Source organism: Nannobrachium achirus (genome assembly GCF_963921795.1).
Source record: "Nannobrachium achirus genome assembly, chromosome: 15".
Taxonomy (NCBI): domain Eukaryota; kingdom Metazoa; phylum Chordata; class Actinopteri; order Myctophiformes; family Myctophidae; genus Nannobrachium; species Nannobrachium achirus.
The window spans coordinates 19,115,272-19,141,271 of NC_137822.1; the positions used below are offsets into that span (position 1 = coordinate 19,115,272).

At 41.3% G+C, this 26,000-nt stretch overlaps 1 protein-coding gene across 1 annotated transcript; it reads left to right on the plus strand.

Moving 5' to 3' along the window:
• Positions 1-7,766: 7,766 nt before the first annotated feature.
• LOC308299675 (eosinophil peroxidase-like) lies at positions 7,767-14,315 on the plus strand (the record flags this gene model as incomplete). The annotated part of the gene is made up of 15 exons (XM_080743466.1): positions 7,767-7,830; positions 8,125-8,212; positions 8,590-8,765; positions 8,949-9,081; positions 9,325-9,448; positions 9,561-9,767; positions 9,893-10,253; positions 10,452-10,612; positions 11,027-11,279; positions 11,423-11,593; positions 11,940-12,177; positions 12,297-12,537; positions 12,736-12,846; positions 13,496-13,600; positions 14,190-14,315. 15 exons carry the CDS (start codon positions 7,767-7,769, stop codon positions 14,313-14,315), a joined length of 2,559 nt encoding a protein of 852 aa, XP_080599592.1.
• Between the last annotated feature and the right edge of the window lie 11,685 nt (positions 14,316-26,000).

Genomic DNA, 26,000 nt, shown 5'->3' on the forward strand with positions numbered 1-26,000 from the left:
CGGGTGGGAATGACATGCACGAGCATAAGAGCGCGCCACTGGGGTTTACACAATAGGGTTCAATGGATGTCGAGTGACGTTTGTGATGTAATTACATCTCGGCGTAACACATTTTGGCACATTTGGCCAACAATTTCCCCCACAATGCACCTGGAGTAGCTACTTCCGCATGCTTCAAAACGCCACTGAGCAACTTCATTGAAATGAATAGCTGAGGGCGGGGCTGTCGGCTCTCTATTTATATATAACTATGCTAGAGTCCAAGGAAAAACCTTTGCCCTGAGTTTTTCAGATCTGCTTATTATAGAGCCACCAGGAGGCTGACTTATGTAAAACACCTTTTTTTTATATTACTCCTTCAGATTTGTTCCAAAACTCACGCAAATCAGTACACACTATAGTCTAGTATGTGATAGTATGTGATCAAGACTGATCTGTCTGATATTTCATATTCCATCCTATTGGCTTACATAGCTTCCAAAGTTTGCAGGATTGGTCCGTTTTCAACAAAATGCCTCAAATCATCAACGCAGCTGGCGATTTTCGTGCAATTTTGCACGCACATTCCTAATAGGTCAAGGAACAAATGCCACCCTTTTCACATTAGCCTGTTATAGCGCCAACAGCAGCTACATTTTTGCAAAACATATTTTTAGAACAAAATGCCTCAAATCATGACAGGCCGCAGATGACATGGCACCCTTTTCACATTTGCCTATTATTGCGCCACCAGGGGGCCACAATGACCTACCAGACCTGGCGGAGACCTGTGCTCGGAAGAACACTGCTTCAAGTTCTGGATATCAATTTTAGCACTATTTCCCTTTCTTATTTGTATTATGTTGCAATAAACACTGTCCTATAGTACAGCATTAAACTATGACTTCTAACAACAAATATTATATATCTCATTTGATTTCAACAACTGCCCATATGCATTTATACCCAATTGTCCACATGCATCATTCATACTCATTGCTGAAACCAACACCTTCCTTACTCACATGTACACAACTACGCAGTACAACGTAACTGAGTGCCGCGTAGCCTTACCTGCACTTCTTGTTACTTTAACTCTGACATCCCTATTTTGGGCACGCCATAGGCGAACATTTTATTACTTAGCCTAGGCCTATTACTTGAAAATAGGGATTAGGCCTAAGAAGTGTTTGACAAATAAAATATAAATGTATGGGTCCTGTAGATGGAGCCATTGTTCTATGTCAAATAAATTACATAATATTTAATTTACTGTAATAATGACCTCACAATATACAATGATGTGTACCTATGCCTTAAGTAATCTCATGAATTTAAGTCATATATTCTTTATCGTCAGAATTTGTATTATGTTTATTTAATTATTAAATGTTCCTCTTTTATATTTCAGTATCAAGTAGGATGATTAATGTGAGAACACTATCGCAGTAAACATGGGCGCAAACCCTTCACACTATGTTGATAGTTGTGTTGACATAGTGTAGTCAAGAGAAGAATTTAGAGTAGGAGAAGTTTGGGACAGGACTCACATGTATTCTGTGAAAGAAACCAAATAACCTATCCATTTGTGAGTGTGGACCATCTCTTCCTACAAAAGGCACACTGTAATATATCATTTCTTCAGTCATCACGGCAGTCAGTCATAATTCAGTCATCATGGCAGAATAACCTTCCTGACCTGGTGGAGACCTGTGCTTGGAAGAGCACTGCCTCTAGTTAGACAATTAGTTCAATTTGGGGGGACTGGGAGGAAAAAAGGGAATAGGCCTACAAGTGTTCACAAATGTCAGTGAAATTAGGCAATTCTTCTGAAAAGATTTTGTTTTACATAAGTTGGACTCCTGGTGATGCTATAAAAGGCTGATGTGAAAAATGCAGGGAAAAGATTTTTCCTTGGCCTCTATAGAGTGCACATAGAGTTTGACACTGATCAGTGGAGTTATAGGTAAAACCACAAATCGGCCTGTTATAGCGCCACCATGAGGCTGATTTGAAAATGTTGAAGTGCCATTTCTTCCTCTGCCTAGTGGGAATGTGTGTGCACAATTTCACAAAAATTGCATGCACGCTGCACTCATGATTTGAGGCATTTTGTTCAAAACCGACCGATCCTACACATTTTGGAAGCCAAGGTTTACCAAATAGGATAGACTATGAAATATTGGACAAATCCGTCTTGATCACATCCCTATAGAGATATAGCTGTCTACCGATTTTTTGACAAAATCTGTAGGTGCCGGAGACTAGCTGGTAACGGACAGACGGACGCACTAATGGACGCACGGACAGAGACAGGTGAAAAACATAGTCTCCCCATACCTTCGCCCTATAGCTGGCGGAGACAATTATTGCCTATAACCTTGTTCTGTGATGGTTTCTAGTAGCTGGTATTTCATGTTTAGAGAAGCTTCTAAGCTACTGTAGAGTCGAAGGTGCAGGCCACTTCAAATAAACAGACTGATGATGTGCAAAGTTTTCTGGATTATCAGTACAGAAATTAGTGTTTCCGGACAACCATATCTGACTGAGTTCTCAGGTGCCCACTGTTCCATGCCCATCTCTTTCTTTCTGGAGAGGTTGGGAGGGGTAAGCCATGATAGCCACTAGTTTCTTCATTGTTCTAACCTTCCTCCACACCTTCCTGTTTAGCATCAATGACCTCATAGCAGAGCCTGCTTTCTTTCATGTAACCCTCCTATCAGAAAATCACATAAATAAACAGACTGATAAAACTTCTGCAGCATCCTGTTGCACACGCAACAACAGTGCAACGGTGCAACACACAGCACTCAGGAGGACATATAGTCTCATCAGGAAGAATAGAAGAGCAGAACTGTATTCATAAAGCACATTTAAAGGACAACTTAGTTTTTTACAACAAGGGTTCATATTTTAGATTGTAATTAGAGTATTTTACTGCTTTCTATTGTTTTAGCGATTTTAGATTTCAGTGGGTGGTGGCAAGTGGCTACATACAAGTTGTGAGCTTGTAGATCGGCAATTTCCGGCAAAAAGCTTTGGTTTAGAGGGGGAAAAGAGCAGACTTAAGTACAGAGTGAGAGGTCAAGTTTATTAAGTATTGACGGTTCAAGTGGTTAAATATCTGAAAACACAAATTGACGTGGATCCAAAATAAACTGATAATTGTGCTGTCAAATCATGAAACTATATGGAATATATGAACAGGTTGTGGGGGTCCCTGCTTCATCTCTCTCTCAACTAAGGGGTCCTTGGCCTGAAAACGTTGAAGACCCGTGCTCTACATCAGTGAGGTTTGGTGGCAGATTCAGTTGAGGGTAGACGTTCAGGCACTGCAAGTGATGAAGCTGACGCAACGGCCTCCTTGCTGAAGGTGTTAGATGTTGTGTGTGGGGGGGGGGGGGGGGGGGGGGGTCTGTGCACTTTCCACCAAACAGGACAGCTATTACTTTGCACAAGGGGAAAGGGGGAGACCTGATTAATTCTGCTGGGGAAATTCAGATTTTAGCATCACCCAGCCGATTGCTGCCGGTGAGCAGTTAGGTGTGAATTGTCAGATTTTATTAATATGCTTCATTCAGTATTTAGATATTTGATATACATTTTATCAGACACTCCTCGTCTTATTCAAACCCATTCTAACTTCAAACTCTATCCTGGTTAATCTATCCTGGTTAAAATGGAGTTTGAAGTTGGGAAGGGGCCCTGGACGGGAAGTGTCTGAAACTATTTATATCAAATATCTAAATACTGAATGAAGCAAATTAAAATCTGTCCACTGTGTTCACAAAATACCAAAAGTATTTTTGTGAAATATCCCTTTAAGCTACTGAATTGAAAAACATATACCAAAATATAAACTAGAGACACGTAAGAATATAAAAATGCTAGAAATGTACGGTCACCTTGGGTGGTAATAAAATCTGGCTTGGCCCCTGGACTACCATTCAGATAGGGATGACAAGTTTTGAAGCTTTGAAAACCCATCCTCAGGGAAAATATACTTTTCACACAAGATTTCTCCAAATCTAATAGGCATATTCCAGATGGGTGACAGTGCTTTTATACTTTTCTCCACAAAACTACTACTGTACATTCTCAGGTTTTTAGCTGTAGGCCTAATTGTAGGAGTGCATTCCTATAATAGAAATGTCTTACAGAAAGGATCTCTGTATATTTAGGCAAGGATTTGTTATACAGTATGCAGCTGCCCTTTTACCTCAAAATGGCCTTTTGCCAAAAAAGGGCTTCAACGTGACATTCTGGCTATCCAGACAAATACTCAATCTGTGTTCGCTCATGGCCAACTCTACTACACAGCCTTCTCCAGGGGAAAGAGAGCCAGCGTTCTGCGCGTTTTCATTGTGGATAATGACGAGGGCATTACTGAAAACATCGTTTATTGCAAACTCCTTTAATTATCCAAAGACAATCATTCAAACAGCCTTTTTACATTAAAATGTTACACAAGCTATTCAGTTTCCCCCCCCCCCCCAGTCTGATATATGAACATTTAACAAATTGTCTAATAATACCTCACTAGTCCTTGCCCGTTCGAACATATACGTATGTGCTCTGAATTATGTGCAGTTTGGGTTATGGGGTGTGAACAGTATATGTGAGGGATTGAATGTAGGAGTGTCAGTAGTAATGATGTCAGTCATCTTCAAATTTGGGCACTGTTTTAGCATGTGGCTGTAACCATAGAGACCACGCACGTGCAGTAAAGGCGGCGGCATCAGTGATGTCAGTTATCTCCAAATTCGGGCACTGTTTAATATCAGTGATGTCAGCATGCGTGTATATCAGACAGACATCGGACAGACAGACATCTGGTCGTTTATTAGCAGGATGTAGAAAAAACACAGTAAAATCCACCTAAGGATTTTAAGGATACCCAAATTAGAACCTGTCTTTGTGAGATGATGAGTGATATTAGGAGTAAGGTCACTGGTCAGACCACAGGCCCTATATTCTTGTCACTGCCTTACCTGCTATACTCTTACCCTCTACCTGAATTGCGGGCAAGTCAGCTTGCACTGTCCGTAAATGGTATTTTGGGCCGCGCCGTTATTCATCTGCATGTCTTTCTTTCTGGAGAGGGTGGGAGAAATTAGTCATGATAGCCACTAATTTCTTCATTGTTCTCACCTCCACCACCCCTCCACACCTCATATCAATGACCTCATATAGCAGAGCCTGCTTTCTTCACAAGTTTGATCAGTCACGTAACCCTCCTATCAGACAGTCACAGATAAGACTGATAAAACGTCTGCAGCAACCTGTTGCACACGCAACAGTGCAATGGTGCAACACGCAGCATCCAGGGGAACATAGTCTCATCAGGAAGAATAGAAGAGCAGAACGGTATTCATAAAGCACATTTAAAGGCCAACTTAGTTTTTTTTTACAACAAGGAAATTTTAGATTTTAATTAGAGAAAAGAAAATATGGGTATTAAAATGTTTTAATTTACTGCCTTCTGTTGTTTTAGAGATGTCTAATCTAAATGTATTTTTGGATAAGCCGGCACGATTTCTTTATTACTATTTAGAGTAAGACTGCTAGCCCCCATAAGTCACATCTGCCCATGAAAGATTACAGTGCATCTTGGGAATGGGCTTATTGTGTCTGTCTGTATGTGTGTGTGTATGCATGCATGCCCCCACCCACTGAAATCAAAATCATTAAAATCGCTAAAACGATAACTAAATGAAAACATTTTAACACTCATCTTTTCTTTTCTCTAAATACAATCTAAAATATGAATCCTTGCTGCAAATAAAAACGACTTGGTTGAGCAAGGTGCTATACAGGTAAATGAAAAACTGTAAGAACAGTGGTGAGGAGTTCAGGTAGCCTGGTAAACCACCCTGGTTGTGGAAATCAACATTATAACTTCAAACAGATTGGTATAAAAATGTACTTAAAGTACCAAAGGAAGTACTCATCATGGAGCATGTCCCAGTTTTCAAATGCATAAAAATCTTTTGAAAATAGCAGATCTACAAGCTCACAATGCATCGCATCGGCTATTTTCAAATAGCCAAAATGTATATGGGACTGAAGTAGGTAATATATGATTTGTAATAATCAAAATAAACAACTAAAGTTTAAAAATAATAGTGGAGTAAAAGTATACAAGTTGTCTCTGAGATGTAGTGGAGTAGAAGGTAAAGTACTGAAAATTGGAAATATTCTAGAAAAAGTGCAAAATACCTCAAAATTGTGTATTAGGTTTTAGCAGCTTTCCACCACTGCTTCTTGCACAATATGCAGTTATGCACCTTCTCTTGGTTGAAGAAATATCCACCCAGTTTCTTCTTATATCATTTATTTTTAAAGGCAGTCAGGATCATAAAATTGATGAAAACTACCAGTCAGCAAGGTCTATCATATCAAAACTTAATCTAGGGATGTATAGGAATAAAAAAAACAAAAAAAAACACAACTATAATTTGCCATCCCAGGTGGTACCGATATGTGAAATGTGGGTCGTGGCCCAAGGACTATGTGCTTGTTCACCAAATCAATGAATATTGAAATGTTATTTTGTAAATGAATTGCAGTCAGGTGACTGACAAAAAGGTGTATTTCAGTAAACATTAATGTTTTAAAAAGATAGACAAAAGGAAAATAACAGAGAACACATGTGTCCAGTTATAAAATGGTCTCTTGTGATCAGCAGACAACAAAGGCTGATGAATTTATAGATAAGACTACTACTGAACAATATAGGTTATTGCGAACAAAGGTCACAGTTTAGTATGAGAAACGGCACATCATGTCTCTGTCTGTCTGGACGTGTACACTTTTTTACGGTCTATGGGTTTGCTGCTCTGACATCACACTCTGACATCACTGTGATGTCATGGGAACCACACTAACATAATCCCTTTTATACCCATATATGGATACAGGATATTATATGGGAATGCCCATATACTGTATGTAGGAAGACAGCCCATATCTGTGTGGCTGGTTCTACAGACCGGGATCTCCATATATGGGCATAAAAGGGATTGTATGTACAGTATGATGTCAGATGTGATAGACGTCATAGGACTCTCACATAATGAATAACTGAGTAAGCATCTTTGGGGACTCACAGCATATCTCCATATACAGTACATGGATCTCTATATGGGTACCAGGGGTCTCCATATATAGGTAACTGGTCCGATATACATCAACCACACTTCCAATTGCATCTTTCTAGTTGATATCATTATCATTATTATTATTAACAGAGAGCTATTTTAATTTGAAATAAATGTAATTCATGCGAACCATTTGTCGAAAGGCCAGACTGCACCAATGCACCTAGTCACAACTCCTTGCTTTAAAACAGTTATAAGGCCAGTTCACACCAGTGCAACTCCTTGCAACAGACATTGGAGATAATGATTGCAAGCAGTTGCAAGTGTGAAGGAGTTGCATTGGTGTGAACTGGCCTTTATCAGTGAATGATGAAGTCAAACAATTACTTAATTATGAGCCGGTGGGGGGGGGACTACCATTGGGCTACAACACAGGGGGGGGGGGCCTTTCTGACTATAAGTAGTGGTAGTGGTAGTGGTATGGGTTAGTGTTGTAGGGCCAGTGATCTATAGATGCTAAAGCAACCTCCTATTTTGGATTACTCAGAGGACCATCAAAGTCACAGGTAAGGGGTTCATTATTATGTTTCTTTCTGAAATTCTTTGCAAAGATTTTAAAATAACCTATTGTAGGCTATATTTACTCTCTATGAAATAGACTGATATTTTTCCCTCATCATTTCAGAGATGAGTCTCATCATCCTTTTGACACTGGGCATGTGCTTCATGCTCAGCCACTGCTCTCCATCAGGTACACTATTTTACTAAATGAAAAACTCCTGCATGATTTCATGAGGTTATATTATATTCATTGTGTAGCTGCTCAACATTAGCCTGACACTCAGCCTGAATTGACATTTCGTTTCACTTCATTATTCTGAATCGCCAAAACAAAAAAATTAAAGGGGTGTGGCTAGCGATTCAGGGTCTGGAACTGGCTAGCTCAACATAGTTTGGTCATTATTTGCATGGATGTTACAAACCCTGAAAATGTCCATGGTATGGAACTAAAGACGTGACTAATTATCTTTCTGATGGTTTACAGGGGAACATTTGGGCAGCCCATACTTTCAAGATGCTTTTGAGGAGGCAAAGACAATTGTGGATGAAGCCTACAAGTACTCCAGAGAAGAGTGAGTTAATGAATTAACCTACTAAAATACAGTACTGTACCCTACAGTTCACTAAACAACTGAATAATGCTTAGGCCTACAACCCAATTATTCTGCTTCACAGAAACAGTAGGCTAATAATCAGTAAGAAATCTTGTTTTAATGGCTTGTGTAACGCCAAGACGTTGAGCCCATGCAGGAAGAGACACTGTAAAGCCAATGATCCACTAATCATCCTTGGCTGGGGGAGATATTATTTATTTGGGTAGAGGCTCTGAGCTAATCTAGCATACTACACTTGAACAACAAATGAAAACAAAAATGGAGGACAGGAGGATATTTCGATCTCTGTAGGACATGATTCATTCATTAATCATTACTACCAATTTTCTTTCAAGGAGCCTGCGCAGGGTGCGTAGGGAGAACGTTAGCCCCTCTGACATTCTTCGGCTCATGAAGCAACCACGTGGAGATGCCCGCCAAGCAGTGCGATCTGCAGACTACATGGCCCAAACCATCAGACTGCTGCACGACAAGGTCCACCATGTGCACAAACGCTCACTGAATGCAACAGGTCAGCAGATTTCAACACACAACACATTCCACACAATTTATACCCAAAAAGTGCAAAATGCTGTAGCAGATCTGTAAGCTCACAATGTATAGCATTATGTAGTATTGTGAGGCATTTTTGGTAAACAACTCCATTATATGACAACTTAAAGTAGGCTCACAAAAAAATGTTTATTCTTTTCAGATCTTCTCTCTCCTGAGCAGCTGACGATGCTCTCTGAAATAACGGGATGTTCTGCTCGAGTGCGTAACCCGCAATGTCGCACCATCCAAAACGTGAACACGTTTCGCACAGCCACAAGCGTCTGCAACAACTTGTAAGTCATGCATTTGATACATTACACCGCTGAGCCTAATTAGGCTATATTTAGCCATCAAGATGAATAATTTTGATAGAACTGCTTTTATTATATGAAGAAACATTTACAGATTTGATGATTGAGCACCATATATTTTCAAGACAACAATTTAATTGTAGAAATGTATCTTTCATGCATTTGAAAAGATAAGTTTGTGAATTTAAATCACTAAATGCATGACATACACATTTATTCTTTTAGGAGGAACCCCCGTTATGGAGCCTCCAACACCCCATTCGCCCGCGTGCTCCCTGCTCAATACGATGATGGAGTCTTCCTAACAAGAGGCTCCAAGAACAGGATCAACAATGTTGTGCTCCCACTGGTACGTACCGGTATATCACTGTAGGCTACTGTATGTAGTGTATGATGCATGAGATATCAGGATATCTTCAATAAATTACTTTGTAAACATAACCAATTCTGCTCCTCTTTAGGTGAGAGAGGTCTCCAACAGGATTCTAAGCACACTTGATAGAAACGTGGTCAGTGACAGAGAGAACACCCTCATGACAACCTTTTTTGGCCAGTGGAACGATCATGATCTTAGCTTCACACCTTTCTCCCCGAGCATTCGTTCCTTCAGCAATGGTGTTGACTGTGAAGAGAGCTGTGAACATGAAGAGCCCTGCATCCCCATTGTGGTTGGTGTCCTTTTTCTAGCCTTTCTGCATTTGGGCATGCCATTAAACTAATTAGCTCAGCTATTTTCACTATTTGTCAAAGTACAAAGGGCTTAAGTGGTTAATCTATGCTTTCCAATGAACAGTTCCCCAGAAACGACCCTCGTCGCCCCTTTCCCCGGGAAGGTTGCCTGCCTTCCTTCAGATCGGCACCTGCTTGTGGAACGGGAACTTCAGCCTTCAATTTTGGAGGTGAACCAAACAGGAGAGAGCAGATCAATACTCTGACAGCCTTCCTTGACCTGGGCCAAGTATATGGGTCTGAGGAACAGCTAGCAACTCGCCTCCGTGACTTAACAAATGACTTGGGCTTGCTGCGCGTCAATCCAACCAGAAGTTGTGGCCGTGAACTGCTTCCCTTCGACGCTATGAATGCAAACATGTGTGCCACACGCAGAAACATCACCAGGGACCGAAATGCAAGAGAGGTGCCCTGTTTCATTGCAGGTTAGTGTGAGCTCTGTTGGTTTCTGAGGCTGAGATTAAATTATTTGAATCTGATGAAGAATGAAGAATGCTATTGATACACCGTTTTAAAGCCCACCTGACCATGCAAAATAATGCAAACATCAAATCATAGTATTTGATATATTGATGAGAGGAAGTGATTGATATTTGGTCAATGTCTGTTTTGCTATTTTTCAGGTGATAGCCGTGTGAATGAAAACTTTTACCTGACATCAATTCACACACTATTTATGCGTGAACACAACCGTCTGGCCCGTGCACTGAGGAGAATTAACCCCCACTGGGATGGTGAGAGGCTCTACCAAGAGGCTCGCAAGATCAATGGTGCCTACACACAGGTAACATGACCTTTGCAACATACAGTATGAACTCATATTTAGTTAGGCCATAGGGAAATGCGGGTGTAGAATGAAACTCAGGAGTGGACTGCAGGTACATAGTAAGAGTATGTAACCAAGATACATAAGCTTAGAATCTGGCACTAGATGTCTGCCTACCAGATCTCTGAATGAATGCATATTAATTGTTCAGTCTATTAATAAATGATGATGGATGAGAGGGGTCCTCCAGGATAGCATTCAGCTCCCTACTCATCCTCCCCTCCATAATCATCTACAGACAAATGTAGAAACAAGAGACCTACTGAAACTGAGAACTACAGTTGAGACAGACAGATACATACAGTATATTCATCCAGGCACTCTGTTCCTCCACATGACTGACTGACACCACAATATTTCAATATCTTCTAGGTGTTCGTGTTCCGGGACTACCTGCTACATATTCTTGGTCCGAACGAAATCAGAAAGCTTGGCAGTTACCCTGGCTACAGCCCTAATGTAGACCCCAGCATTACTAATGTGTTTGCTACAGCAGCATACCGCTTTGCACACAATACCCTCCAGCCTGTCTTGCCCCGTCTGGATGCAAACTACAGAGAGGCTAAAGTCCGCAATGTCCCATTGTTCCTGGCCTTCTTCACTCCCTGGAGAATTGTTTTTGAAGGTACAGTACTATCATTCAGTGAAGACCAGTGCACTATACATGAAGGCAAGACTTGAAAATTTGAAAATATATATAGACTATATAAGACAATTTTGAAATATGTTTTGTAACAAGACTTTTTTGTTTTACATTGGTTTTCTCAGGTGGCATTGACCCGGTGCTCCGTGGCATGATTAGATCGCCAGCTAAACTGAACACTCAGGATAACATGATGGTGACTGCTGTGAGGGACCAGCTTTTCAAATTGATCATGGACGTAGCTCTGGACCTGGGTGCCCTCAACATGGCTAGAGGACGTGACCATGGCCTTCCTGGTACGTGATAACCATCTTTCTACCTGGTGTCCAAATTTCATTACAGGCCTAAGCAACATTTCAAACATTTTCAAAATGTTTAAAATAGGTATATAAAAAATCTGACTGGGGGGGTATAAGAGATCAAGCTTTCTTTGCAAGGCATGAACTTGTAGATCATCCATTTTCCCCAAAAGCTGTAGGATTCTCACCGAAATATTTCACTTATATTTGCCACATGACTACTTACAACAAAGTATAAATTAGATTCTAGTTAACCTTGTTATACAGTACTGCTTAGTTAAATCCAAATTCCTCATCATTGTTTTATCAAAATCCATAACAATTTTCTTTGTTTACCAACCAGGTTACAATGCCTGGCGCAGGGCTTGTGGTCTCTCTCAACCTCAAAATGAGTATCAGCTTGGTCAAGTTCTGGGGAATCGTAAGCTGGCTCGCAGTCTGATTCAGCTCTATGGCACACCTGCTAACATCGATGTCTGGCTCGGAGGTGTGGCTGAGCCTTTCGGCCGTGGTGCCCGCGTTGGACCTCTGTTTGCCTGTCTCATTAGAAGACAGTTCCAGGCTATCCGTCAAGGAGACAGGTGAGTGATATAGAAACACATAACGCACGCACGCACGCACGCACGCACGCACGCACACACACACACACACACACACACACACACATACATACATCTCACACCTTCTTTTCTATTCCCAGGTTGTGGTATGAGAATCCCAGAGTTTTCACCACTGCACAGATAGCTGAACTGCGACGCGTCACCCTGGCCAGGATCATCTGTGACAACACTGGAATCCGCACTGTCCCTCAGGATGTCTTCACTGTGAGATCAAGGCTCGTCAACTGCAACAGCATCCCAAGGCTGAATCTGGAGAGATGGAGAGAGAGACCAGGCCAAGGAGACAATGATGATGAATTTGAAGGAGAGGGAGAAGGAGAGGTGAGACTCAGGTTTTGTTTATTGTATATTGTGTTATTTTGGTGCAGTTTCTTGACATCCACTTGATCAAGGCTATGGTTATTAATACTAACCATTTCACCCAAGCTTATATTTGATCGGCACCAGTCTCAAAAACACAATCTTCTAAATTGTGAGACAAAATAAGCTAAACATCCATTTTCTATCTTTGATATTAAGATTGAGACAGAAGATGCTTGGAATCAAGACGAAGAAGCCAACCACATGGACACAATGGACCCGGAGAACGAGCTTGTTGGACAGGATGACCAGGAGCTTCAGGACAATGAAGTAATGATCAACTAATATACATCTTGTTCAATAGGGAGTCAGAAGTATGCATAGGATCTGTGCATAACTGTAGTCCCAGGTTTCCATAAGGTTGCATTATGTGTTTCCTGTTCTGTTTCGGTTCATTTCCCCATAGCTTCATCTGATTGGCTCAGCAGCAGATTTGAACTGGAAACACATTCAACCCTGTTGCCAAGCCAATCAAATGAACCATGTGTGAACATGAACCAGAACAGAACGGGTTTGCCAACTTCTGAAAACCTGATTCTACAGATAAGACTATAATTCCCCCCCATAATACAATGCTGCCGCGTGCCAAAATAGCTAACCTACAAGCTTCAAGCTAATCGTATCACGACTTACAGTATGTTTTAACCACGGGCAACAGCCAGCGACTCTGGGCGACGTCGTCCAAAAGATAAACTATTTTCACGTTTTTGGCCAAGGTTGCCTCATCACATGCTATCGCCAGTAGTTGCCAGTTCCCTTTGACAAATAACGCACTTTACAGAAAATAAGGTTTACAGAAAATAAGGTTGGCCATTACCCGCTGTTGCCTGCTGTTAAAATCTCGCCATCATTTTGAACATATTATCTAAATTGTGAGACAAAATAAGCTAAATATCTGTTTTTTATCTTTGATATTAAGATTGAGACAGAAGATGCATGGAATCAAGACGAAGATGCCAGCCAGGTGGACACAATGGATCCGGAGAACGAGCTTGTTAGAGAGATTTACCAGGAGCTTAATGAAGTAATCATCAACTAATATACATCTTGTTCAATAACAAGTCAGAAGTATGCATAGGCTCTGTGCATAACAGTAGTCCCAGGTTTCCATAAGGTTGCATATTATTATGTGTTTCCTGTTCTGTTCCGGTTCATTTCTCCATAGCTTCATCTGATTGGCTCAGCAGCAGATTTGAACTGGAAACGCATGTGAAGATCCGTTTCCAGTTCAAACCTGGTTCAACCCTGCTGCCAAGCCAATCAAATGAACAGAACAGAACGGGTTTGCCAGCTTCTGAAAACGTGAGTCAATAGATAAGACTATTATTATAGTTCCCCCCATCATACAAAGCTGCCGTGTGCCTTAATAGCTAACTTACAAGCTTCCAAATGCATTGTGTCACGAGTCACGACTCATTGTTAGCATATTATCTTTTATATTGTCAAGACATTGGTGCAATGTCTTGACAACCACTTGATCAAGGGTATTACCGGTATATGGTTAATACTAACAATTTCACCCAAGCTTATATTTGATCAGCACCAGTCTCAAAAATCTTCTAAATTGTGAGACAAAATAAGCTAAATATCCATTTTCTGTCTTTGATATTAAGATCGAGACAAAAGCTGCATGGAATCAAGACGAAGAAGCCAGCCAGGTGGACACAATGGACCCGGAGAACGAGCTTGTTGGGGAGGATTACCAGGAGCTTCAGGACAATGAAGTAATCATCAACTAATATACATCTTGTCCAATAACAAGTCAGAAGAATGCATAGGCTCTGTGCATAACTGTAGTCCCAGGTTTCCATAAGGTTGCATTATCTGTTTCCTATTCTGTTTCGGTTCATTTCCCCATAGCTTCATCTGATTGGCTCAGCAGCAGATTTGAACTGGAAACGCATGTGATGATCCGTTTCCAGTTCAAACCTGGTTCAACCCTGCTGCCAAGCCAATCAAATGAACCATGTGTGAACATGAACCAGAACAGAACGGGTTTGCCAGCTTCTGATAACCTGAGTCTACAGTCATGGAACAAGACTATTAGTTCCCCATCATACAATGCTGTCGCGTGCCAAAATAGCTAACCTACAAGCTGCCAATGCATCATGACTGAATGTGAGCATATTATCTTACTGTGAGAGTGAACTTTCATCTATGCTTCTCCCTACTGTAGATCCCACACATTATTTATCACAATTTTAAAGGGGACAAGAAGTCATTAATAATATTAATTGCTTACCTTGTTTCTCCCTCTCCCCCTCTTTTCCTTTCTTTTTTTCTTTTTGAAGTCAACCCTTTCCAAGATATTAATTCAAGTATTTACTTTTCCTTTTGTCTATCTCTTCCCTTCCCTTGTCTTTGTTTATTGTTTATTTTTTATTTATTTTTTATTTATGTGCCTGTCTGATGAAATATGAAGAGGCCAATTTTCCAAGTGGGAGGGAAAGGGAACGGGATTGCAGTTTTGAGTCGTTTGTAACGCATCACATCAACTTAAACTATTCACATTTTCTCATATTTTTGATCTGTTGGGTGTGAAGCCTTGTTTCTTTCTATATCTTCGTCTGTACGTAGATATATATAAAAAATAAGCATGTACTGTATTTCTCCCTGCCTAAGAACACCCTCTATGCTCAAACATGATGTGGGTTCCATAATTGTTTTAGATTTTCTTGTAATAATTTAATTTATTTTACCAGTATTATATGAAAGAGCATATACTGTAATTCTGAACAAATATTATACCTTATTATGCATTGAATATATTGTGTATATTTCGTGATTTATGCTATTGCTTTTTGTTTTGTTTTACTGTAATCCTCAAAATCTGTTTAATTGTGCATTCAACATTAAAAAGGTGAAACTAAGCAAACGTTGTATTGTTTTTTATCTGTCGGAGCATTATGAACTTTCGTCATATGGTTATTAAACTGTGCTGCACCATAAACCTTTTTGACTATACATTGTAGATAAGTATTTTGCTTACTTGTTATCTTGGTAGTATATCCTTCATTCCTTGCTCTCTTGGCTTTCAAATTCTTATCCCATTCACCTCAGCTTTGGGGAGATAATTGATCACATATTGGACATCAAAGTCATCCCAATTCCGTTTTTAGATTTTTAACAACACAGAATCCAAATCTGATCTATTCAGATATAGGGATGACACGTTTTGAAGCTTTGAAAACCCCTGCTCTCTAGCGCCCTCCTCAGAGATCGCCCTTACTAGTGGAGATGTCTCCAAATCTAACAGGCAGATTCCAGGTTGTATCCAACTGATATTGGTGACCCCATTCTGTTTCATTAGCACCACCCTTCAGTCAGTTGCTATTTGGGCATACTGTATACAGTAGGAGCAACATTGACTGCTAGCAGTGCTTTTATACTTGTTTAATGTAGGCTACATTTCTCCACAAAACTGCTACTGTATGTGATACATTCTCCGAACATCAACCATCGCAGAGAATTCATGAAATGAAAACATTGTCTTACAGTAGCTGTAATTGTAGGAGTGCATCCCTACAATAGAAGGGTCTTCCATAATGGATATCTGTATATTTAGGCAAGGATTTGTTATACAGTAGCAGCTAGTAGCGGGGCAGATAAATGCATTTTTGCACTAAAATACTTCACAAGTGGAAAGAAACCTAAAACTTTTCACAAGTACTCCTTAGGGGTTGTTCCTATGATAAAACACGTTAGACACTGAAAAATCAAAATGGCTGCCATGTTTCCAAGATGGCTGCCTCTGAACAGTACGCCAGCCAGTTAATGTCCGATTTTCATAATATTAGAGTTGTTTTGTATGTTTTAAAACATCCTGAGTTCATTTATTACACTTTTAAAGCAGCCAGAATATCCTTTCTGACTTTTGGTTGGGGTCTTGCTGGACCTGGGACCCCCCAAACAGACCCCTGAGCCTATTTCAGTAATCGCTCTGCTCCTGCTCCAGAGCAATGTTAAATTAGATCATAAATGAAGCATAAAAGTTGTTGTAATGAGGGCTCTGAAAGCAAAAATTAGTAGTAGCAAATACCAGGGGTCTTCCACGGGGCATCCGGGACCCGGGGGTCCTCAGAGTTACTACAGGGGGCCTGCCGAATCTTGATGGGGACTTTTCTTTTTTTTTTTTTTTTTTACATTTGAAACCGTTTTCATTAGTATTCTCAGTATTATTCATAACATTTTTTTGTGTTTCAGACAGACAGGTTCACAGCTGTTACTGCAGGGATTGCAAGAATTAAGGTATTGCAACTTCTCACTTTGGGCGCGCAGACTAACATGTCCATTTATTGCTCTACACTCACACTGACAACACAACACACACACCTCTTTGTTATCATCACCCCAAAACCCGCACCCTATCCTCTTAAAGAGCTCACGGTCAATTGTACCCAAAGAAATTCACTACTATATATGTCCTCCCTAATAGTGTTGGCAGTTTCCACTATAGCATTTGCTATTGTTTGAGCAGCTGCACCGTCCCTTGTAACCTGCTTTGCAGCCACATTTGATGAGCTCAAGTACTGCCTTTAGAGCAGGGAGGGCAAGAAACCTGACTGGAACATACCCTCCACTCTCTGAATTTCATCTATTTTCTTCAATTGGTGGAAGCTCAGGGCAATTTATCAGGTATGACAAAGTAGGCTTCATAATACGATACCTTCATCAAGGGACATGATTTTGAGGAAGTGCAAACACGTGAAGATTCCTTATCAAGTCCTTGCCTCCGGTACGCCTATTAGGTTCCCCAATAGGCGGCCCGCCGGCCATTTGAGGCCCGCGGGGGGGTTCTGTCCGGCCCCCACCAACCCCAGTAAAAAAAAGAAAAAAATATTTTGGGGGACCAGTGAAAGTTACAGGTATGGTGAGTGCGATATGAAACATAAGCTTACCTTAATCACAGTAATCCTTAATCATTTTCAATCATATTCAAGGGCTTTTGGAGAGAAATGTGACAGACAGAGCACTGCAGAGGGAAGGTGCGTGTGTGTCTGTGTCCAGCTGATGCCATTAAGTAGTTGACAGCCCCTCGTTAATTGATCAAAGGAAGGCAATTACTGTATGTCTCTGCACTGTCAACTAGCTGCTGTTATACAGTACAGATGCATACTTTTCAAGCAGACTGGTTAATTGGTTCTTAACTTATTTTGTTTCAACTTTAAGGGGTGCATTTGTCATAATAATTATAATAATGGTGGCATAAGAGCAGCAACAACGCTAGTATATCTGAAATGTCACTGGAGTAGTGGGATCACAGCCATGTGTGGCCCTCGGCTTGGTACCCTATAATTCTTACTGTATTGTAGTGAATCTCTTTGGGCGTAATTGACCATGGGCTCTATAAGAGGATAAGGTGAGGGTTTTGGTGTGACAATAACAAAGAGGTGTGTGTGTGTGTGTGTGTGTGTGTGTGTGTGTGTGTGTGTGTGTGTGTGTGTGTGTGTGTGTGTGTGTGTGTGTGTGTGTGTGTGTGTGTGTGTGTGTGTGTGTGTGTGAGAGAGAGAGAGAGAGAGAGAGAAATAAATGGAAATGTTGTTCTGCGCGCCCAAAGTGAGTAGTTGCAATTCCTTCACTATTGCAATCCCTGCAGTAACAGCTGTCAACCATAACTGTTTAACACAAAAACTTTATAAATAATACTGTGAATAATAATAAACCATCAAAGTACAATACATAAAACCAGGATACATAAAAACATTCAGTTTCAAATGAAAAAAAAAAAAAAAAAAAAGATCTCATCGAGATTTGGCAGGCCCCCTGTAGTAGCTCTGAGGACCCCCCAGGGGTCCCGGACCCCCCATGGAAGACCCCTGTTATTTGCTGCTAGTCATTTTTTCAGATCTAATTTAACATTGTTCTGGAGCAGGAGCAGAGCGATTACTGAAATAGGCTCAGGGGTCTGTCTGGGGGGTCCCAGGTGAGGAAAGACCCCATCAAAAGTCAGAAAGGTTATTCTGGCTGCTTTAAAAGTGTAATAAATGAACTCAGGATGTTTTAAAACCTACAAAACAACTCTAATATTATGAAAATTCAATATTAATTGGCTGGCGTACTGTAAAACATATCCGAAAAGGCAGCCATCTTTAAAACTGGCGGCCATTTTGAAAATTAAGTGTCTAATGTGATTTTTCTAAAGAATGACCCAAGAGGTACACTCTGTCAAATTTTGGTGCTTCTTTCCACAACTGAAGTATTGTTCTCCTTAACTGCCCCACTATAGCAATGATGCTTCAGCTAGAGACTTATGTTGGGCTTCAAGTTTAATTTTTCTCTCATTCAAACACTTTAATAGTCCAGTGGTCACCCAGTTTTTATCTCTTTCTTATATGATGTGTCAGCAATATGGAAGTCTATGGCATCCATATTTTGGGCAAACCATGATAGGCGAACATTTTATCACTTGTTTGAAAATAGGGATTAGGCCTAAGAAGTGGTTAACAAATAAAATGTAAATGTATGGGTCCTGTAGATGGAGCCATTGTTCTATGTCAAATACAATTACATAAGATTTAATTTACTGTAATAATGACCTCACAATATGCAGCCATGTGTACCTACACCGTAATCTCTTGAAATGAAGTCATAACATTCTTTGTCGTCAGAATTTGTATTGTATGTTTATTTCATTGTTAAATGTTCCTATTCTCTTACATTTGAGTAGCCAAAACATAGTGTGTTGTGTTGACATAGTGTAGTAAGTTAATAGAAGACTTAAGACAAGTAAGAGTAGTGATGGGCAGGACACTGTATTCTGGTAAAGAAACCATATAGCCATTTGTGATTGTGGACCACATCTTCGTACATACTGTAAGGCACACTGTGATATCTCATTTCTTCAGTCACCATGCAGGGCAGTGACTTTTTATTCCATTTCCCCCCCAGTCATATGAAAATTTAGCAAATTGTCAAATAATGCTTCATGTAGAGGAAAACATAGTAAAATCCTCCTTATACCCAAATTAGAACCTGACTCTGTGAGATGATGAGTGATATTAGGAGTAAAAAGTAATCGAGTATGGTGAGATGTCAGGTTTGTTGGGGTTGCATCTTAGTGAAGGGCTCCTCCTCCTGGTTGCTGAGTCTACCCGTGCAGAGTGCCACGTAGACCACTAAAAGACCACGATTTGAGTTTGTGTGTATGTGTGTGCGTGAGTGTGTGTATTTGTGCGTGTGTGTGTGGAGGGTGGTGGGGGAGGGGGGTCAAGCTTCACTCACAAAGTAATGTACCGTAAACGTACCATTTATGAAAGAGGGAAAACGGTTTTGAAAGCAGACATGTTTAAAATGGCTAAGAGCCAAGAAAGTTTGTGTGTGTGTGTGTGTGTGTGTGTGTGTGTGTGTGTGTGTGTGTGCGCGCGCGCGCGTGCGTGTGCATGTGAGTGCGCATGTGTGTGTGTTTGTTTGTGTGAGTATCCGTCTGTTGATTGGAGTAAAGGGTGATTGTTATAGAGTAAGGAATTCGCTAATAGTAAACAGTGATTGTATCTTAATTGCAGTTAAATTGCAGAGGGGATTAGTGGATGTGCTGGGAAAGTGCTGGTGAGGGCCAAAAAGCAGGTGTACTCAACTCAGTTTTTAGAGTTGTAATGATGAAGTATATGACGTGTGTGTGTGTGTGTGTGTGTGTGTGTGTGTGTGTGTGTGTGTGTGTGTGTGTGCGTGTGCGCGTGCGCGCGCGTGTGTGTGTGGTCCTTTTTGAAGTTGGTGATATCATGCAACTAAAAATATAGAGAGAGGAAAAAAGGGGGGAAAAACATGACTGTACAAAAATGTTCAAGAGATGGAAACGCTATGCAATAAAATAATTTTACATAGGTTATAAAGTAGGCTACTCAGTACATAAATAAACATGCACTTAATTAAAGGTAGTGTAAGAGATATTTTATGAAGTATATTGTATAGTAATCATTGCTAAAGAGTGTTACTGTAGTATAGTAACAGGAGTCTCCCCGTTTATCCAGCTCTTTAATAAACAGAAAACATTTTAGGTAGGCTGCCTGTCGTCAATAACATTTTAGATAGGCTGTCAACCCATTTATCAGCTTCCATTTGATAGTGTTCCATTTCTAAATGCGTGGCTCATTTCCTGTTGCGTCACACCAAATTCTGGGCCCTGGGTACAAGGATTCACTGCGGGCCCCCCATGAATGTTAACTATTGAAAAATAGCAGATATACAAGCTCACAGCGCGGCACCGAGTGCCGCACTGCGAGCTTGTAGATCTGCTATTTTTGAAAAACTTTTGACATGGAAACCTATATGTTTCCATGTCAGTGATGCTCAAACTTTTTCATGTGAAGGACCCCCCATCTCAAAATATTTAGTTCCAGGGACCCCCCAGAAGCAAAATTTGAGTTACAAATGTTCACTTAAAAATACATATATTCAAAGATTTGCGCACATTTTCACGACTTTTCAAATGTGACGCCCCTGCTCATTTCTTTGTGTCATTAACTCCGCTTTCACTTCACTTATCCTGTATCCTGTATGTGTTCTCTCTCCTGATTAGATACAATTGGCAAGGTTTCTTTTACTAAAGAGCTGCAGAGACATGGAAACTAGTGTTACTGAACAAACACACACTATAGCATTGAGTACAATGTAGAGTTATTTAAGACCAAACTGTTGAATAATCTGGTACCATGAGAAATAGACATATAGATATACAGTACAATATACAGTAATATCCATTTTATGCTTCAGAAGTGAGCTACTGTTAAGTGTCTCAGGGTGGCTATAGGTTGGTATTTACTGGCCAGATGTTGAGTTAGTGATGCACTGAAAAAAATGGTGTTGATTTTACACTACGGGTAAGTGGAACGGGACTTACAAGAAAATGCCTAGCTCTTAACTTTTTTCACTTTCCTGAAGGATGTATTTTAGTCAGAGGGCGTTGTCTCAAAAAATAAAATCACATTTTACAATTCAAAAGAGGCTAAATTTAAATTCTCATTGTACAATATGCCCAAGATCAGAAGTGCGAGAGAGAGAATTCCAGCGACGTGGACAAAGGAACTGGGTTAATAGCTTGCAGATGTGCCTTCACTCAATGTCTGAGGGAACACTGTATACCCTCGCTGGAGAGAATAGAGTCTGCATGGAGGAACTTCAATGAGTTATGAGCAAAAAATAACAGTGACCCAGTACAGCTGGTTCTGTCTGGCTGGCTGGCCGGCCTTCCATGGAAGGGAGTGGAAATAACGCAGGAACACGTAGCCTGCACATACTTTCACTCTCTTGAGGAGCCAGTGGTATGAGGAACCACAGAAGTATGACCCAATCCATGCTCAAAGCCAACACACAATCAAATCATGGCCAAAAGTCAATTACCTATATAGTAATTTTTCATTTGATGTACAATAAGATCCTCAGTGGATACTCTCAGAGTTAAAGGATAATATTTTTGAGCGGTGGTAAACCGCTCCATAGAGTGGCTGTGCGTTTGTCTGTAGCCTTTTTCCTCAGCGTTTTGCCATAGCAAAACGTGTGTGTGTAGCAAACTGCTCCATAGAGTGGCTGTGCGTGTGTCTGTAGCCTTTTTCCTCAGCGTTCTGCCATAGTAAAACGTGTGTGCGTAGCATAGCCTGTACATCCTAGACTCAAATCCTAGTCTGAAGACTTTATGCAAGCACGACCAATACCCTTTGAGACTGCTGGAAATACAAGCTATGGCAAATGTGAAGAAAAAAAAGGTCTAATACAGTAGGCTCTTTTTAAATCAAATGTTTCTGTAAAAGATATACAAAGGAAAGCAGTGGAAAAACTGTAGACTGTGGTGATGAAGGAAATTACATTTCTTGCTTTCAGTATTGATTAGCTTATGCAATTTGATCTCTGTTTCTGCATTTTGGGATGTAACTTTATTGCGACCGAAGTTCTCATTTACTATAAACACCTCCAGATCCTGTGCGTGCATCGCAGTGCATGACACCTGGCAATGGGCTTCTTAAGCTGTGACATCATTTTGTAGTCAGGTGCCAAGCAGATTTATTGTCAATATGGGCAGTGCTATGTCCCTCGCTATTTCAACAGATCCGAGACAAAAATAACGACTAAAGTATAATTCTACCACTTTCCTGTCAATGCGAAAGAGAAGAAAAATTAGCTTATAGTAAAAAGATTCACGGGCGCTGGTGCCTCTTGGCACCAGAATTTCTCCTCCGCCTACAAAATGATGTCAGACTTAAGAGGCCCATAGTCGCAATTCACCCAGGGACGTGCTGGGCCCATGATTCAGCCTGGGAAAAAGAGTTGGAGAGGCCCTCATTGCGCGCTATAGAGAGAGATCTCTCTCTCTATAGCGCTGCTGCTGCTCAAATATTTGCCATTTCAGATCATGACAAGTGACAAGCCAGTGGGCCAATTACATGAGTTATATTTTGTCGTTGTCGGGTGGAAACCTTCTATGTCCAAAACCGTTTATTTTGTATTTATCATTTTAAAAATGATTTAAACTAGTGAAAACAGCCGATCTACAAGCACACAACGCCTCGCACCGCGAGGCGTTGTGTAGATCGGCTGTTTTCACTACTTTTGTGCGACGGCCTTGTATGATGAAGCAGGGCTTTGCTTTGCGAAAAAAATGTATACATTTGAGATACGAGGTTTCTGCCCGACAGTGACAATTTACTTTGTTGGCCGTCCATCACCCAAAATTTACATTTTTTTTCCCTAATGGCCGGCCTGGACCGGCCGGGAATGAACCGGCCGTTCGGGAGTTGTCCCGCTTTTCCCAATGGCCAGCACGTCCCTGAATTCACCCCTTGTCAGACTTCTGATTGGACCCTGACTGACCAACCAGCAGGCTCTTTCTGCCTTGTCCTGCCCTGGTTCCGCCTTTTTTATGTTGAATTTACTAAAACATCATTTTTGGAGAAATAAAAACATTTAAAAACATGCCCATTGCCCAGTCCCTATACTGCACCTGAGAGGCTCCTTTTTACTGAAACCAAGTTTAAAATGAGAATTGAATACACCAAATAACAATAAGAAGCAACTGCATTTCAACGGTAGTGGATGGAGAGAAAGGACTTTTGTCCCACCAAGACACAGCAACCAATGGGTGCGAAGAGGGGCGGGACAACGGGCGGGACTTGACAAAGGGTGAATTCACCGTTTGTCAGCCTTCTGATTGGTCCCTGAGACTCCCTGACTGGCCAACCAGAAAAAAACATTCACTTTTTGCTATCGGGGGTGGAGTTTGTGCAGTGGAGAATGTTGTTTCAGGCTTTCAGCAACTGTCCGCAGTGCGGAGCACGACCTTCGTCCAGTACGGCCGCGGCAGTAGGGGGCGATCTCGCTCATCATAATGAATAAGCTTCAACAAACTAGTTCACATGGACCTTATCAATGGTCTAACTAGTTACGATTGGGTACATATCTATCTATAAATGCGACAAATCTCTGTCTGTCTGTCTGTTTGTTTGTAATCCGCGTATCTCGAGAACCGTTCGTCCCACCGGCTTCAGATTCGGCACGCGCGTTCCCCGCCGCCGCGCGGAGTGCAGTGCCAGGCCTCGACCCGACCCGACTCGCGGTTTTCCGAAACCGGCGCGAAACGTTCGGAATCTCCTTATGCGGAGCTGATTGTTGACATCAGGCTGTTCCGGAGGAAATCGGCGCAAGCGCTGAGTCATTGTGAAGGCTCTGACATCACGTACGCCACATGAGTCAACACAAAATCTCTGTGAATGTGTATGTATGTATGTAATCCGCGTATCTCGAGAACCCTTCTTCCCACCGGCACGCGCGTTCTCCAGATATGGGCATAAAGTCTGACATCAGAGTTTTCCGCAACCGGTACTGTGTGTGCAGAGATCTTCATATATGGGCATAAGTGGACAAAGACAAACAGATGGTCAAAACGGGTCCTATGACAACAGGTATATTGGGGTTTGCATTAAAGGGTGGGTCTGCATAGATCTCCATATATGGGCATAAAATGGATGCAGACAGACAAATACAGATATCTCCATATATGGGCATAAATGGACACTTGCAAACAGATTTTCAAAGATCTCCATATATGGGCATAAAGTGGACGCAGACAGACAGATACAGATATCTCCATATATGGGCATAAATGGACACAGGCAAACAGATGGTCAAAACGGGTCCTATGACAACAGGTATAATGGGGTTTGGTTTGCATTAAAGGGTGGGGCATTCATTCCCTATTTCAAATTCGGCACGTGCGTTCCCCACCGCAGCAGGTAGTGCAGTGCTCGGCCTCGACCCGACCCGATACACGATTGGGCATAAAGTGGACGCAGACAGACAGATACAGATATCTCCATATATGGACATAAATGGACACAGGCAAACAGATGGTCAAAACGGGTCCTATGACAACAGGTATAATGGGGTTTGCATTAAGTTTGTCTCCTCCTCCATCTGTTTGTCTGTGTCCCTTTATTCCCATTATGGAGATCTCTGTATCTGTCTGTGCCTCCGACTGTGTTGCAGACACAGTGCCGGTTCCCCCTTTAATGCAAACCCCATTATACCTGTTGTCATAGGACCCGTTTTGACCATCTGTTTGAAAAAGCGACAGAAATCTCATATATGGGCATAAAATGGACGCAGATAAACAGATATCTCCATATATGGCATATATGGGCATACAATGGATGCAGAATCACAAAGATCTCCATATACGGGCATAAAAGGGACACAGACAGACAGATACAGAGATCTCCATACAAAACCTCTGTGAATGTGTATGTATGTATGTAATCCGCGTATCTCGAGAACCCTTCTTCCCACCGGCACGCGCGTTCTCCAGATATGGGCATAAAGTCTGACATCAGAGTTTTCCGCAACCGGTACTGTGTGTGCAGAGATCTTCATATATGGGCATAAGTGGACAAAGACAAACAGATGGTCAAAACGGGTCCTATGACAACAGGTATATTGGGGTTTGCATTAAAGGGTGGGTCTGCATAGATCTCCATATATGGGCATAAAATGGATGCAGACAGACAAATACAGATATCTCCATATATGGGCATAAATGGACACTTGCAAACAGATTTTCAAAGATCTCCATATATGGGCATAAAGTGGACGCAGACAGACAGATACAGATATCTCCATATATGGGCATAAATGGACACAGGCAAACAGATGGTCAAAACGGGTCCTATGACAACAGGTATAATGGGGTTTGCATTAAAGGGTGGGGCATTCATGGGGTTTGCATTAAAGGGTGGGGCATTCATTCCCTATTTCAAATTCGGCACGTGCGTTCCCCACCGCAGCAGGTAGTGCAGTGCTCGGCCTCGACCCGACCCGATACACGATTTTCTGGAACCAGCACGAAAGGTTCGGATTCTGATGTCTGACATCAGGATTTTCCGGAACTGGCACTGTGTCTGCATAGATCTCCATATATGGGCATAAAATGGATGCAGACAGAC